The 17,062-nt window shown below is 48.8% G+C and overlaps 1 protein-coding gene across 1 annotated transcript in view; it reads right to left on the bottom strand.

Moving 5' to 3' along the window:
- Dusp29 (dual specificity phosphatase 29) overlaps positions 1 to 16,019 on the bottom strand; it is a 47,057-nt gene extending 31,038 nt beyond the window's left edge. Inside the window, exons 1-2 of the mRNA XM_028879779.2 lie at positions 15,834 to 16,019; positions 3,261 to 3,488 (exon numbers count right to left, since the gene is read on the bottom strand). Coding sequence (XP_028735612.1) covers positions 3,261 to 3,460 — 200 coding nt within the window. The 5' untranslated portion in view covers positions 3,461 to 3,488; positions 15,834 to 16,019. The remainder of the gene's footprint in view (positions 1 to 3,260; positions 3,489 to 15,833) is intronic.
- Positions 16,020 to 17,062: the final 1,043 nt, after the last annotated feature.

Here is a 17,062-nt window from a genome sequence, read left to right as displayed (position 1 = left end):
ATAGAGTTTGGCTTAATCCCAGGCCTGAAGGTCCCCCAGTGTTCCATTGTTTTGGGTCAGTCTTAGTATCAACAGTATTGGGCTTGCACCCTTATGTATTGGCACTCCCGTGTCTGTGAATTATGTTTCCTAAAGTGATAGTTGAGGTCAAAGTGTATGCACGCCTCTTTAACAAAAGCTAAATTTGACTTGCGGAGAACTTACAGATGTGGAACACAGAGGTTGTTTGGTAGGAATGAAAAGCAAATGCAACATCAGTACATGCCACCAGGTAGATGAACTGGGAAGAGTATGCAGAGGAAAAACAAGTCAGTTACCAAAGCCCGCCAGGTCGTACCATTCCATTGCCATACAATGTCCAGACTAGGCCAAGGTATAAAAGCAGAAGGTAGACCGGTGGCTGTGGGGGGCCTGAGGAAGGTGGGGAGTGGATCCTGGTTTCCTCTGGAGATGATACAAACGTTCTCAGTTAGATAGTGGTGGTGGTTGCTCAACTCGGCAGATGTCATAAAATCCCTGAACTGTACGATTTAAGAGGCTAGGTGTCCTGGTATCTGAATTATATCCCAATAGAGCTGAATTCAAAGAGGAAACAGTACATTGAGTTCTGTGCACCCCTTGCCTGAGTCACCCTAATGTTTTCAACTGGAAAACAACTGGACAAATTGTACCGTAGTTATACTGTGGAATATTAAAAACACAGAACAGCATACATGGTGGGATTTGTTTTTTAAGAAGAAAGTGTTTAAGCCCAGACATGGTAGTGTGTGCCTCTGATCCCAGTGCTTGAGGGGATGAGGCAGGAGAAGCAGGAGCTGAAGGCTACTGAGACCCTGTCTCGACAAACAAAACAAACGCCCGTTTGTGGGGTTACACAGAGTTAGCTTAGCAGGTAACAGCTCACACTGCTCTTAAAGAGGACCCCGGGGGTGCCCAGCACCCACCTTGGGCCACTTACAACTGCCCATAACTACAGCTCCAGGGGGTCTGACGTCCTGGCCTCTGCTGGCCCCTGCGTTCATACGCATCCCCTAACCCCAGGCATACGTACATATACATAATGACAATGAATCTTTAGAAAAAAAAAATCATTCTGTTTAAAAGAAATGAAAATGCCTCGTGTGTGTGTGTGTGTGTGTGTGTGTGTGTGTGTGTGTGTGTTTCCTTACGTTTGAAACAGCATACAGCAAGTAGAAATAGCACATGAACTCCACAGATGGGGGCTAGCAAGATGTTCAGTGGGTAAAGGTGCTTGCTTGGCCTGAGTTCAATCCGTGGTTCCTACTTGGTGGAGAGAGAACCAACTGCAGCTAATTATCCTCTGACCTCCATGCATACACTGTGGCTGGCACTTGTACTCACTTGCACACACAGACACACAGACACACACACACACACACACACACACTAAAAATGCTTTGGGGTTGGGGATTTAGCTCAGTGGTAGAGCCCTTGCCTAACAAGGGCAAGGCCCTGGGTTCGGTCCTCAGCTCTGACAAAAAAAAAAAAAATGCTTTTAAGCCGGGCGGTGATGGTGCACACCTTTAATCCGAGCCCTCGGGAGGCAGAGGCAGGCGGATCTCTGTGAGTTCGAGTCCAGCCTGGGCTACAGAGTGAGTTCCAGGAAAGGCGCAAAGCTACACAGAGAAACCCTGTCTCAAAAACAAAAAAAGACCAAAAAAAAAATGCCTTTTAAAGGGGGCTGGATAGGTGGCTCAGTGGTTAAGAGCACTGGCTGTTCTTCCAGAGGTCCCGAGTTCAAGTCCCAACAACCACATAGTGGCTCACAGCCATCTATTACAATGGGATCTAATGCCATCTTCTGGCATGCAGGCATACATGCTGACAGAGCACTCATATATTAAAAATAATAAATATTGAATAAATATTGAATAAATATTGAAAATATTGTCATACTTGACATAAATATATTAATATTGTCTTAATACTTGTTAAGAGTGGAAAGAGATTGTACATTTGTTTGTTTCTATTCTGTTTGAGACAGTCTCATGAGCCCAGGCTAGCCTTGAATTTACTATGTAGCAAAGGTTGACCTTGAACTTCTAATCTTCCTGTCTCTACCTCAAAAGCGCTAGGATTGTAGGCATGCCGAACCATGTTTGGTTTATAGTTTGCTTTTATAACCCCCATGTTTAACTTAGTAGGTAAGGGCATGCAATTTTTCTAACTTTTCATAGCTTGAAAAAAAAAAAGGTTAAGGGAAAAATATGACAAGGGCTATTGCCCATGCTAGATAATTTACCTCTGGTTTGTAGGCGGCCAGCTGGGTATTAAGAGCAACACGTACAGGGTCCTGCACACCTGCTCTAAGGACAGGCAGGGCATGAAGTTCAGAAGGATGATAGTGGGGGGGCAGGGCGTAAAGTAGAAGTCATGAGCTTCAGCTCTCTGTCATCAAGATTTTAGGATAGAGGGTACTAACTAAACATCTCTGTGACTCAGGTTCCTTACCTTGAGAGATTCTCTCTGATTGGGTTATCATGGGCCAAATGAGGTTGTGTTTGCAGGGTTCTAAGCATAGTGCCTACCCTACAGTGGTCCCTAATGATGGCCATCATTATCATCCTCATCCTCATCATCACCTACCATAGATATTTCTCAGTTGTTTGTGAAGTGGGGAAACTGACTATAAGACCTAGAAAGGGGCAGTGACCTCAATTTTGACTACTGTTTTTCAGACACATAGTTTGGGGTACCCCTGTGCCACACTCCTACTCCTGCTGTTGTTAATGGTCAGTAAAATAGAAGACTACATATCCCAGCCTCTCTTGCAGCTAGGTACAGGGGACGTCTTGGGCTAGATTTCTCCTTGGAAAGCTGCCCTTCTTGACTTCCTTTCTCCTGACTTTCCCTTTGCCTGGATCCTATGGTTCATAGCAGAGCCCTGTGAGGATTCTGGGTCCTGAGCAACCTTGAAGAAGGATGTTAGACCCTCATGATGGTAAAGCAAAGCAATGCACAGAAGCTCTCATCTCAGCATCCCTGCAGTCACCATGGTTGCCCCAGCCAGCCCTCCTTTGGACTTGTACATAAGAGAAAAATAAGCCTGCCTTGCCTAAGGCTCTTTTTTCTGAGTTTTCTATAAAATGGAGATGAGCCCTAACTAATATAATTCTCATAGATCAACTGACTTGGAAGACAAGGCCTGTGACTAGGAGTTGGTACAGAGTGATTGAGGAAGCACTTGTGCCTTTCCCAGGGTGACGTAAGGGCAACGTAAGGCTGGGCCTGGAACTTACTCATCACCAATGTGGAGTCTGGGCCAGACTTCGTTGACATGTGTGTACTGGGGGCTGCCCTTCCAGAAGAGGCGCTCCAGCTCGAAGGGTCCAGGGGTGCAGTAGTCCTCAACCTCTCCCTCCTCCTCCTCCTGCAGGGACAGCCTCTTGGCAGAGGGGTAGGCGTCCTTGAGGCTTGTCTTTGTATCTCCTGATGCCATTTTGGAGTCAAGGGATTTTCTTTCCTTTCTGCGTGAAAGAAGGTCAGGATGGAATTAGCATGAGACAGTGGTCATTATAGAAGGAGGTAAGGATGGGGTTAGCAGAGAATGGTGAGCATTATAGGAGGTGAGGATGGGATTAGTAGGGAACGGTGGTCATTATAGAAGGAGGTGAGGATGGAGTTAGCAGGCAATGGTGGGTATTATAGGAGGTGAGGATGGGTTTAGCAGGGAATGATAGGCATGATAGAAGGAGGTGAGGATGGGGTTAGCAGGGAATGGTGGGTATTATAGGAGGTGAGGATGGGGTTAACAGGGAACAGTGGACATTATAGAAGGTGATGAGGAACAGAGCTTAGTTTGGTGGGCATGTCCCTCCCCTGCTGTGCCCCCTCTTGCTCACCCCAGGCCACCAAGGTAAATGAGGAAGACCATGGTGACAGTTAAACGACAGTCTCCAACATTCCAGTGTTCACACAGCAAGAGGGCTGGGGGCTGAGGCAGATTTACAGCAGACCCAGAGCAGCTCTGAGCCTAAGAAATTCCCCTCGGCAGTCAGTCCACGCCCCCACCCCCCATTTTATTTATTTAACTATTTATTCATTTATGGATTTAGAAGACAGCGTTTGTCTGTGTAGCCCTGGCTGTCCTGGAACTCCTATAGACCAGGCTGGCCTTGAACTCAGAGATCTGCCTGCCTCTGCCTCCCTAGCTCTGGAATCAAAGGCGTGAGCCACCACCACCCAGCTGCCGCTTCTTTCTTTATCTGACTGGAACATGCCTAGTTTGGGATATTTTTGAACCTGATTAGGGAGGCATTGACTCCCTCAGGTCTATGGCTCTCTCAAAATCTTTGGGAAGAGACTGTCCAGCAGAAAAGGCACATGGCTGAATCTTGAGCAGGTGAGGCTGTGGTTCTGCGTGCCATTCACAGAAGCAGGACTTCTGCGGCCTTGAGGTGGAGGGGAGGTTGTCAATGTGAGGTCAGTCGTCTTAGGATAGCTGAGATTGTATTCATGGCTCTCGTGCTGGAAGTCTGGCTTTTGCTGCTCTGTCCTGTCAGATGTCATAAGGGATGTCCCAGCTAGACAGCCTTGTCTGCTGATTGAAAACTGTTTGGGGACCGTGTATCAGGCTCTGCTGGTGGGACGTGGAAGAAATGTTTCCATCGTCGCCCAGGACTCTTGTTGGTTTGACAAGTAAATCGGACTTCCATAACTGCTCATCCACACAGCTCCAAACCCAAAGATTCAAGGATCAAAATGCTCAACTGAGAACAGGGTGCCTGTTCTGAACCTGCACAGATTTCCTCTCTGTCATTACCCCCTAATCATATAGTTCAACCACGTTCACACACTACACATACTGTATCAGGTATGACAGTAACCCAGAGATGATTTAAAATCTCCATATGCAAATATTGGGTCCCGCCCCCTTTTGAGATAGGGTCTCCTGTAGCCCAAGCTGACCTCAGATTTGCTATGTATAGAGGAGTGATCCTGAATTTCTAATCTTTCCCCTCCCCCTGCACAGTACTGACGTTATAGGCCTGTAGCACCATGCCCAGTTTATAGGGTGCTTAGGATCAAACCCAGGGCTCTGTGCGTGGCAGGCAAGCTCTCTCTCCCAACCCAACTGTGCCGTTTTATAGGAGGGACTTGACCATCTGTGGATTCTAGTGTCCCGAGGGCAGAGAACCACTCCTTCGTGGGTCCTGAGGGAGGACCATGCTTACGTGTCTCTTGTTTTGTGACAGGTGCTGTCATCCCAATTCCTTTAGAGTCACTAAGTCATCTGAGCTGTGTAAAAGGTGCCATGGTCCCCGCTTCCCTTCTGAGAGAAATGATAAGGTGAGGATGCTTGCTGCATACAGCTCCCGTCTGCTGAGCGGGAGGCTGGTGTAGACGACAGCGTGAGAGAAGTCAAAGAATGTCACAAAGGCTGGGAGCTTCAAAGAACATCCGGATGAAAGACTACACGGAATACAGTTTGAAAGGCTCGTGCTTCTCAGAAAAGGACATTTTGGACGGATGGATGGATGGACTAAAAATAACTCCAGGGGATTCAAACACATTAAACACTTCAATGGTAATGATACTTAAAACAGGTTCACAGCTTGGAGAGATGGCTCAGCAGTTTAGAACCTGTACCTGCTCCTTCACAGGACCTGAGTTCAGTTCCCAGCACCCACATGTCGGATGGCTCACATCCACCTGTGACCTGAGCTCCAAGGGGATCCGTTTCCCTCTTCTAGATATTGCCAAAACCTGCTCCCATGTGTACATTCTACACACATACACATATATGCGTAATTCAAAATAAATCTTTAAGTTGGGTATGATGACAGTTTAATCCCAGTACTGGGGAGGCAGAGGCTGGCAGATCTCTGAGTTCAAGGCCAGCCTGGTCTACAGAGCAAATTTCAGGACAGCCAGGACTACACAGAGAAACCCCATCTCAAGGAAAAAGAAAAGAAAAGAAGAGAAAAAAAAGAAAGAAAGAAAAGAAAAAAGAGAAAATATTCACGGGTGCAATGATGTAATGCCTAGAATTTGCATCAAAAAAATATAGTTGGAGGACCAGTGAGATGGCTCAGCAGGTAAAGTGTTTGCCATCTAAGCCTGGAGACCTGAGTTCAATTCCCAGGAGCCACATGGGAGAGGAAGGAAGCAGACACCAGAGAGCTGTCCTCTGTCACACGTGAGCTGTGGTTTGCGCACATATAAAATCAAAGTACAGTGGGATAAATGCAAAAAGACAGTGTTGGAGAATAGGGTATTGATGGAGGTGTGGGACACAGGATTGGCTGGGAATGGAGGTTGGGTTTGGATGACGGTTACAAAGTAGCTACTTGTGATTGTCTGAAGGTAACTGGACCCCATAATCTCATAGGGAGTGGCACTGTTAGGAGGTGTGTACTTGTTGGAGGAAGCGTGTCACTGTGGGGGTGGGCTTTGAGGTCTCATCTATGCTCAAGCTACGGTCCAGTATCTCAGACGACCACTTCCTGTTGCCTGCAAGTCAAGATGTAGGACACTCAGCTACTTCTCCAGCACCACGTCGGCCTGCACGCCACCACATCTCACCATGATGATGATGGACTGAACCTCTGAAACCGTAAGCCACCTCAATTAAATGTTTTCCTTATAAGAGTTGCCATGGTCCATGGTGGCTCGCAGCCATCTGTAATGAGATCTGGCACCCTCTTCTGGCCAGCAGGCAGAACACTGTATACATAATAAATAAATAAATTAAAAAAAAAAAAAAAGAGTTGCCGTGGTCATGGTATCTCTTCACAGCAATGGAAATCCTAACTAGGACACTACTGTTTCTCTTTGTATGTGTTTGGGATTCTCTATAATTCATTTTTGAAAGTGCTGGGCACAGGGACACAAACCTATGGTCCAAAATATTCTGGGAGGATGTTTCAGACTAGGAATCTAAGAGTTGAGAATGAGACCCTAGTCTCTTAAGAAAAATAAAAATTTTAAAGGACAATGAAAAGACCGAAACCATCGCACCAGCAATTCAATTCTCCTGATGTACTTGGTAAGTGTGTGAAAAGATCAGTAGCTAACAGTGTCTGCCCATAAGGATGGGGGGAGGCCAGGTTTTGTGATTTCTTCCTTACAACAGCCTGCTTCCTAGAGTAGGGACCATGTGGGGCAGAGGGGACCCTGCTCTGGAGCCTGCCAGCGTGGTATAAAGACCATCTCCACTAGAGTCGTTGGCACCAGCTGAAAAGACAGATTCCGGATTGTATACTGGCAGCAGGGGCCTGAGAGTCTGCATTTTAACAAGATCCCAGCAGAGTCTGTACCCGCTGACAGTTCATCATCACTGGCTGAAGAGTCGAGAGAAAGGTTGTGAGGGTGCCCCAAAGGCCTTCTGTCTCCTCACTGAAATGGGACCAGGTCATTGGCTCCCGCTGCAGATGCAGGCCTGGGAAAAGAAGGGCTTGGGTCACCTAGAGGACTGAGGACTCAGCCAGACCCTCGGAAGCAGGACTGAGGCTCTGGTGACCCCCACTGGGTTCAGGGGAAGGAAGTACAGAGCACGGGGTGGACTGTGCCTCCTCCCAGGGGTGGTTGATGAAGCCTGAGCTTGACTCTTGGGACTGCCTGCTGGGGGCTGTGGTTTCTGGACAGCCCCTTGTGTGATATTGCAAGGCCTGGCTGAGTCTTCTCTTGCAGGAACCAGCCCAAACTCCTAAGACATAGCTACAACTTCCTTTTGGGTCCACAGCAGCCTTAATTACAAAGACCAACTACTCAATGCATCCACGGCACTCACTCATCTTATTTCTAAGTTAGGCATCATATTCCTAAATACTGTGGTTTTAGGTTCCTTTGAGTCCTGCTTGTCACCAAGGGGACTCAGGAAGATACGATTTTAGGGAGATGCTAGAGTCCATTGCATTGTGGGAACTCCGTCTGCCTCCTTTTGATCACTGACGCTGGCCTCACTCATGGTGAGGCCTCTTTCTCCTCATTAAGCTGTGGAGGGAACCATCCCTGGCTCGGGCCCTACATTTAAAACCTTGGCTGCATTTCCAGACAGAAGAGGAAGTGGTGAGGTCTCCCCGGAGCGGCTTGGCACTTAGAGGGCTCTGGGATCTATTATCCCCCAGCGCAGTGCTGGGGGATAGAACAAAGCAAGGGGCCGTCCAGAAACCACAGACCTGTAATCTTTCCAAACCCTGAAGACGGCCCGTGCACCCCCAAACCCTGCCCGCACAGCTCCCAAATCCCTTATTCTTCTAGAGGCAGGGAGAGTCTGTTTCCCAGATCACAGCCAAAAGGGGAGGAGGGGTGGGGAAGCAAACCTCTTCTGTTTGGTTTCCATAGATTCGACGGAGAGATTAACTGCCAAGGTCTCCATGACACACCGTATCAATCACAGGCTAAATGTCATAATGAGAGCTGGGCAGGCTGTCAAGACAGGCTTCCAGATTCCAGTTACAGCTTCATACTTAAAGATTTGGACGCGAGGAATCCAATGCCAGCTCCGAAGGCTTCTTGGCCCGTGTGAGCATCCTTCTCAGGGGGACAGAAGCCAACCTGGGCTCCTTCACAAAGGGGACAAGTGGATGACATAACAGAGTGGAAGGAAGTAGTTGGACACTAAAGAACAAACAATAATTTGATTACTGGTGGCAAGGAAGAGACATTAGGGAATAGTGGGGACCGTGGCACCCTAAAGAGCCGTTGCCCCCCCGACATGGGACAGCGACCTGCCGTTCCAGGTAGGAATGCAATCCAGATTTTCCTGATATCGTTGAAAGATTTTATTTATTTATTGGGGTGTGTGTCATAGCACAGGCGTAGAGGTCAGAGGACAAAGAGTGAGGGTTGGATCCCTTCTTCCACCGTTTGGTTCTGGTGACCGAACCCCGGCTTGGCAGCAAGTGTCTTTACCTGCCGAGCTGTCTGGCTGGTTTGTAATATATTTTTAAAAAATGGTGTGTCTTTTTGTGCGTGCGTGCGTGCGTGCGTGTGTGTGTGTGTGCATGCGCTTGCACAAATGTGTGGTCAGAGGACAGCATGAGGGATCTGTTCTCTCCTTCTACCTTGTGGGGCCTGGGGAATCAAACTCAGATTGTTAGGCTTGCCAGCAAGTGCTTTTATGTACTGAATCATCTAGCCGTCCATTTTCTGGTATTTTTCTAAAATGCCATAGAGCCACCAGAGTTTTAGAAAGTATTTTACTTTGTTTTGCTTTTGAGAGGGGACATCAAAGTGTAGCCCTGGTTGGTCTAGAAATCACTAAGTAGACCAAGGTATGCCTTGGACTTTGAGCTGTCCTCCTACCCCAGCCTCCCAAGTCCCAGGATTGCAGGTACCAGCCACCATGACAAGCTTAAAGTTACAGTTCTGAAATCAGATCCAAATCTTTTCTCCAGCCAGGCCTGGTGGTGCACGCCTTTAATCCCAGCACTCGGGAGGCAGATGCAGGCGGATCTCAGTGAGTTCGAGGTCAGCCTGGTCTACAGAGCAAGTTCTAGGATAGCCAGGGCTCCATAGAGAAACTTTTTTTTTTCCTTCTGCAGCAAAAGAAACCAAATGCAGGTACCCCACCCTGAAAGTGATAACATGAAGCAGGGCGCCAAAGTGCTCTTAAGCAAAGGAATCTTGAGTTTCCTTTTGAAACTACCAGATAAGGAGTTTCCGGGCTAGAGACATCCATGCACCTACTGAAATTGGGGGTTCCCAATGTCAGCTTAGGGAACCCTGTAGCTATCTCAGCCCTCTCATTGCCCAGCCCTACAGATATGTTTGTGGTGGTTTGGAGAAATTAAAGAAAAAAAGAGGCCAGCCCATATCATGGCGCATGTTAATCTCAGCACATGGGAAGCAGAGGCAGGAAGAGCTGTGTGTTTGAGACCAGCCTGGACTGTGTAGCAAGTTCCAGGCCTCCTAGGGGTGTAGAGTAAGACCCTGTCTTGAGGAGGAGGTTGTGATGTTGGTGGGGAGGTGGTCTTTGGTGAGAAGAGACTAGAAGCTTACAAAGCAATATGTACATTATGATTCTGTTTTTATACAAAGATACATGATTAACATTGGCTGTGTGTTGCTGAGCAGTGGTGGCGCACGCCTTTAATCCCAGCATTCAGGAGGCAGAGGCAGGCGGATCTCTGTGAGTTCGAGGCCAGCCTGAGCTACAGAGTGAGTTCCAGGACAGGCTCCAAAGCTACACAGAGAAACCCTGTCTTGACAAACCAACTCCCCCCACCAAAAAAAAACCAAAAAACCCAAAACAAAACAAACATTGGCTGTGTGCTTGTTGTAGTGATCTGAAATTAAGTCTGATTTTCCTTTCTTTTAAGTAACCATAGTCTTTACAGTGTCTGTGATATAACTGCATTACTTCAGTATACAGAGGAGAAAATCACCCCAAATCCCATGCAAGTTCTGTGTTAGGGTTGTTATGTTTGGAGAAGATGCTTGCCCTGAAACTGGTGGCGGCCTTCTTGGGAGCTCTAGAGCAGTCCTGCGTTTTCCTACAGGCCTTACAGGACAGCAGTCTGGCCCAACTTCTGTCAGGCCATTCTAGTCCCCTGTGCTTCCTGGGAAACCATGGGGATTCCAGTCTGGAGAGGCCCCACAGCTGGTACAATACCTTTAGGAAAAGAAAAGCCTGGTAAGCAAGCCCAAGACCTCGTGCAGGGATGTGGTTCTGATGCTTCAGAGGAAAAGGACCTCCCACCCCTGGGGAAACTCCTCCCTCCTCTGCCCGCAGCTGCAGAGGGCAGTCCCTCCCACTCCCACTGGCAGAGCCAGGCCGGGACTTCCCTTCAGCCCATCTGGGGTTAGTCCGAAGCAGTGTCCTCAAGGACACTCTGGGGTCATCAGTGTAGCTGGGAAGCAGCACCATTTCCTCTGTGACATGACCTTCCAAGTTAGGCCAAAGCTTTACGTGTGTGCCTCATATCAACCACAGAACACGGCCAGCCAGGTCAGTGTGAGAGAGGATTGGGCACGCATTGGCTAGGCTGAGCCCCAAAGATCTCTGGCTTATAGAAGTTTTTGACCTAACAGAATAGTTTATGATTTTTTTTTTTTCAGTCTGCCCCCTGGACTGGAGAGAATTGGTTTTGCTGCAAACTTGAGTCTGGGACCTGGAGAGATGGCTCAGTGGTTAGGAGCACTGACCGCTGCTCTTCCAGAGGCTCTGAGTTCAGTTCCCAGCAAACCTATGGTGGCTCACAACCATCTAGAGTGGGATCTGATGCTCTCTTCCGGCATAAAGTTGTACATGCAGATAGACAATCATATACATAAAATAAATAAGTAAATCAGAAAAAATAAAACAAACAAACAACAAAAAACTTGAGTCTGAATCTCCAGGCCCCATGTACAAAGCTGAGCATGAGTCTGTCACCCCAGCGCTGTGGGGGCAGAGGCGGGAGGATTGCCGAGGTTGCTGACTGCAGCTCCAGCTCCAGGTTCAGTAAGAGAACCTATTTCTCAAAGGACTAAGACAAAGGATGATAAAGCAGGGCACCCCACCCAGCACGAGCTCTGGCCACGTGCACATCACACACACCCCACCCCACATTTGTGCAGTTTCTAGAAAAGTCTGCCCTCTCTTCAGAAGTACCTGTGGATATTTGTATTCCTGGGCGAAAGTTAGTTCAAATATAAATGCGATGTAAACCACATTGCTTCCTCAACGTCACACGTTGGGTCTGGAAAGTTCTCTGAAAGGAGGGAGTGAGAACGCTGTTGCATAATGACTGTGGTAGTGGAATAATACCTACTGCTGAATGTTGGATTTGGCAGGAGTGTCCAAATATAAGTATATACATATTTTCAATTTGCCTCAAGTCTTTATGCATTTTAAATCTACCAAAAATGAGCCCAACCAGAACATAAAATATGTGAGTTGTTTTTTTTTTTTTAAATTAAAACTTGGAGAAGAAAACCCAGGAATTTTTGTTGTTGCTGTTGCCTATAATTTAATTCTTAATGTATCAGACGTAATCCAAATGTAACAGATTTTTTTTTTCTTTTGGATTCTGGCAAGTATGTTAACAGGAGGCAATTATGTGAAATAATATAAAATCCTTTTATTAAAAAAAAAAAAACAGAGAAGCCTTCGCTTAAGCGGAAATTTAATATTACTTCTCCAGTGGCGTCGATGTCATGAACTCGTTTGATTAACTCTTCAAATGGTTCACAGTGCTTTGGGTGGTAATTTATGAGCTCCTAATTGATTTGCCCAATCTTGGTTGGGCAAAGGTGGGCCTCCCTGAGATGTGAGGGGGCCGGAGGCCCACACTTTGCTTCCCTCTCAGACAAAAGAACCAGCCGGGATGGACATTACCCAACGACGGAGGGGACTCGATTGTCAAGGGAGATGAGGTCCATGATGCTGGTGACGCCTGACCCGGCCAGTTGTGGCTCCCGACCCCCCAAAGAGCTGGGCCTTTGCCTGCTCTTGAGACGTGTGAGAATGCTGCAGGCTGTTTCCCAGCGAGACAGACTTTCAAGAAGCATTTCCCACAGAGTGTCACCTCAGAAGGAGCCTGTCCAGAGAAGGGTAAAGGAGGGTTCATACTGGAGGGGGCCCCGGAGAGGGGCGGGGCCTGTGGCTCCCACTGCGAGCCCTCTCTACTTCCTGTCTGGACCACTGTTCCTCCCTAGGTCTGCCTTTCAAATGCCACACTGGGAAGGCTAGGGACCTTGGCAAGGCTCAGGGCCAAGGCTGTTCTCATAAAACCACCACGGAAGTCCTCAGAGAAATCCCAGAACTGGCCAGACTCCAAGGAGTGAGCACGCGGGTGGCCTCACTCTTTGTATTCCCGGGGAATGTCTGTTCTCGAAACCTAGATGGGGCATGAGTGCACCCCATTACGACCTGAAGGAAAACGAGAATCAGTGAGACTAGGAAAAATGACATCAGCTAGGCGTGGTGGCTCGCGTTTTTAATCCCAGCAATTGGGAGGCAGAGGCAGGCGGATCTACCCCGTCTGCAGAGTGAGTTCCAAACAGCCAAGAGCTACCCAGAGAAATCCTGCCTCACAACCGAAAGGCAAGGAGGGGCGGGGTGGGGGGGCGAGGAATGGGGGGAGATGTTGGAGGAAAAAGGAAAGAAAATGTAAGAAAGATGACACCAAGCTAGTAAGTGGGGTGCTCTGCTCAGCAGTCTTGCACCCTAACTATGTCAACAGAGTTTACCACATTCCTATTCAGAGTACGCGCTCATGTCGGTGAGCCTGTGCTTGATTTTTTTTTTTTTCTTGAGACAGGGTTTCTCTGTGCAGCCTTGGCTGTCCTGAAACTCACTCTGTAGACCAGGCTGGCCCTGAACTCACAGAGATCCACCTGCCTCTGCCTCCCGAGTGCTGGGATTAAAGTCGTGCACCACCACTGCCTGGCAATTTTTTTTTTAAAAAAGATATGTCTGTGTACATGTGTGTGGGCACACGTGTTCAGGTACAGGTACGTGTGCCTCTGTGTGGCAGCCCAAAGTCGACACTGGATGTCTTTGATCACTCTCTGTTTTATTTTCTGAGTCAGGGTCTCTTGTGGTACTCAGAGTTCGTGGATCCCAGCTAGTCTAGCTAGCCAGCCTACCCTCGTGATCTCCTGTCCCCTAGTGCAGGGCTTACAGGGAGCTGGGATCTGAACTCTCAGCTTTCTGTTTGTGCAGCAGAAACCTTAGCCACTGAATCCTCTCCCTCCTGATGTTGGGAAGAATCGTACCACTTGCGTGCTCTCTCGGGCCTGGGAGTTTTATACACCTAGTGCCCAGCTTCCTCATGTGTAAATGGGGATAATATAATGGCCAGGGAATTAAATGAGATCATCTTAGCCCCACCACATCAGCTTGAAGAACACCCCACGGAGCAGAGACGTGGATGAAGAAGGGAGGTGAATGATGTTCTAAACCAAGGGAAGAAAGAGTAAGTCGCGTGCGCAGGGCAGAAGGTGATGGTGGAGGAGTCGTAGAAGAAAATACAGGCACAACTCGCCTCGGCACCCTCCTTGGGTGGTGGGATTCACTAGACCCTGTGTGAAGTACAATTCTGAGACAGTTCATTTCTCCTGGACTTGCCAGGCTGCCAAGAGCCTTCACCACCTCTTTGCCGTGGAAAGGAAGACACAGACCCATCCAGGGTCACCAGGGCAGAAGTCAAACATGACCTGCTCTGGAGCCGGGTTGAGGACAATGCAGTTGCGTCCCTTCACGCAGGTCCTGGTGCTGCTCTCCCCAGGCCCACACATCCCTGAGTAGCATCCAGAACAGAGCAGCCAAGCGAGAGGCCCCTGTTGCTGCCTAAACATCCGTGGCACCAGGACAAGCTAGGTACGCCTTCAGGCTCTGAGGTACATTGGGCTCCAGTCTCCACCACTGCCCAAGCTGTGTGACCGAGGGCAAACCACGTAACTCACTGTGCCTCGGTTCCCTCATCTGAAGAGGGGCACAACGTGGACCAGAGGAAATGTGTTAGTATTTAAAATGAGAGCTCTCAAAACCATTGTGGGGACCAGGTACATGCCTATAACCCCAGTACTAGGGAGGCAGAGACAAGATGATCACCATGTGTTCAGTGAGTTCCCGGCCTGCCTGGGCTCCGGTGGGAGAGACATTGTCTCTCAAACCCCAAACCAAAACCAGATCAGAGCAACCAAAGGGTACTGGGGACATGGACACCCCTCAGAGAGCTCTGTGGCTGGTGACCAGCCTTGAGCCTGCGCACACCACGCTACTTTTTTATCTGTCGTGGGATAGACAGTGGTCACAGGAGGTCTGCCCTCACCCAGGCCCCAATGCTCCTCCAGCTCCACTGTTACCCCAGGGCTGAGACATCCTCAGCCATGGCGTCTGGCTCATTGATGATGAGCGACTACTGCCTCTCCTCTCTCCTTAGCCTAGATCTGCCTTTGCCCTTGAGGTGGCCTGGCCTTCCCTAATTCTCCTCTGAGTTCCTCCCACTTCCCACCTCCATGCCCGGGGCCCTCCCTCAGAAGCCCCTTAAGTCCCGCTGCTGGTAAGTAGATGTCAGAGTCCTCCAACTTAGGATAGGATCCGTCCAGTGAGAACAAACAGGAGCCACAGGGAAATTGTCAAAGCAGCAGAAAGAACATGGCGTATGCGGGTTCCCCCAGGGGCTGGCGACCTCCTCACATATGACCCTCATGTCCCCTTCTTGGAGCATTTTCAGCTTCTTAACAGTCAGTGCCTGGTAGTCCCAACAGCTCTTGGCCCACCAGTGACGACTGGGGCCACAGGACAAGGGCACTGGGATCTGAGACTCAGGAGATCCCCTTCCATCCTACCTCACACGCACGCTGTGTAAGCTGAGTGGCTCTAGCTCTCCATCATCCAGCCCCCCATCTCTATTGGGGTGTTTCCACCCCAGCCCTGTGTTCCCCTCAGGAGTGGGAAATCTGTAAGGAGTATCTTATTTTGAGGATGGCTTACACTCACCAGGACACAGGAGATTTGAGTGCCGGTTCCTAATTTGCTCTGCCCTACAACGTGAGCCGAGGGAATCTGGTACCTCTGTTTCTCTTGCTCCCTGACTCTAACCAGCTGGATGGACGCAGGTAGAACCTTGCTAAAACATGAAATAGAATACAGAGCATCCAGTGTTTCAGAGAGGGCCTAAGAACCGTAACCCACTCAGTTATCCCCTAGAAACAGTTGCAGAGCCAGAAATTCAGATTTAGAGGTAAGGAAAGAGAAAGCAATTCAGTGATGTCTCCAGAGAATGCTGGGCTAGCGAGAAGCCTTTCATATGAAAAGGATGTTCTCCACAGCTCCAGAAACTGTGGAAGTGAGGTTTCCAATCTCCACAGTCATTTTCTCAAAGAACATTTGGTTAAACCCCAGAGGCAACAGCCTTCCCATTCAAGGACCTTACCTGAGTGCCTTGGGCGCCTGGCTGGGTTAAGAGGTACCGGTCCGTATGTGTGTAGCAGCCTTACACGAAACCTCCAGACTGGCTCAGAGGGTCTATTTTTAGGGTCAGATCTGCTGACACTGACCTTGCAAGCTCTCCAGTCTGAGAGGAGACCTGTGGCATTTGTTTGCAAAATGATTCGCCAGTGTGACCCGAAACCCTTGACTTAAGCAGTCCCATACCTGGAGGCCCACATGTTTGTCTCTGGTCCAGCCACGGATACAGGACATGTGGCCGCCAGGGTGGCGACAGATGGGGAATCCCCCAGCTTTTTTTTCTTAGGCTGGATAAAGCCAGGTGTCTGTGGGCCCTGCCATGGCCTCTGTCTCAGAATGGCTGGGATGGGGGAGGTTTGCTTGCTGGCACTGAGTCCGTAGGAGGCCTCAGGGTCTCCTGAGCGTGAAGAATTCTCCTGTAGTCTTCTCTGAGCCTTTGGAGAGCTATCTCTTGGGGCAATGGATGGGATGGATACCACATCACGAAGAGTGATCCATGAAACCCTGAGAAACAGCCCTGGTGGGCAAACACTGTCGTACTGTTTTCTGCAAAACTCCCACCAAGTCCCCAACCTTTCTTGGCTTCAGTGAGGACAGTGTCACAAGCCTACCCTCTTATATAATTATGAGCATCAAAGGAGAGAAAGTATAGAGAGCACTTAGCAAGCGCCTGGCACATGATGACGCGTAGAACATTCTAGATGCTGTTGGTGTTCTATCTCGCTTTTCTCACCCTCCCGCTTCTATTGGTCCAGCCTCATTTTGTTCTGGTTTTCCTCCACCCTCATCAAATCTCACCACGATAGCCCTCCTCTTTAATGTCAAGGGGAAGAGTCCCATGCAGTACCCTTTAATCTCCTAGTAGAATTAGGGCTTGCTACAGCTTCTCATGAACATGTGGTTTTTCTTTTTTCTTTCTTTCTTTCTTTTTCTTTTTTCTTTCTTTTTTTTTTTTTTTTTTGCTTTGTTTTGTTTTTCGAGACAGTGTTTCTCTGTGTAGCTTTGCGCCTTTCCTGGAACTCACTCTGTAGACCAGGCTGGCCTCGAACTCACAGAGATCCACCTGGCTCTGCCTCCCGAGTGCTCAGATTAAAGGTGTGCGCCACCACCGCCCGGCTACGATGTGGTTTTTCTATTCTTGCTCATCCTTGTCACTCATCTTGGGGTGTACGGGAAGATGGGGAGAAGGCCACC

This window comes from Peromyscus leucopus, chromosome 9 (genome assembly GCF_004664715.2).
Source record: "Peromyscus leucopus breed LL Stock chromosome 9, UCI_PerLeu_2.1, whole genome shotgun sequence".
Lineage (NCBI taxonomy): Eukaryota > Metazoa > Chordata > Mammalia > Rodentia > Cricetidae > Peromyscus > Peromyscus leucopus.
Note: the sequence above shows the minus strand (reverse complement) of the source record. Positions and strands in the feature narration are given on the sequence as shown.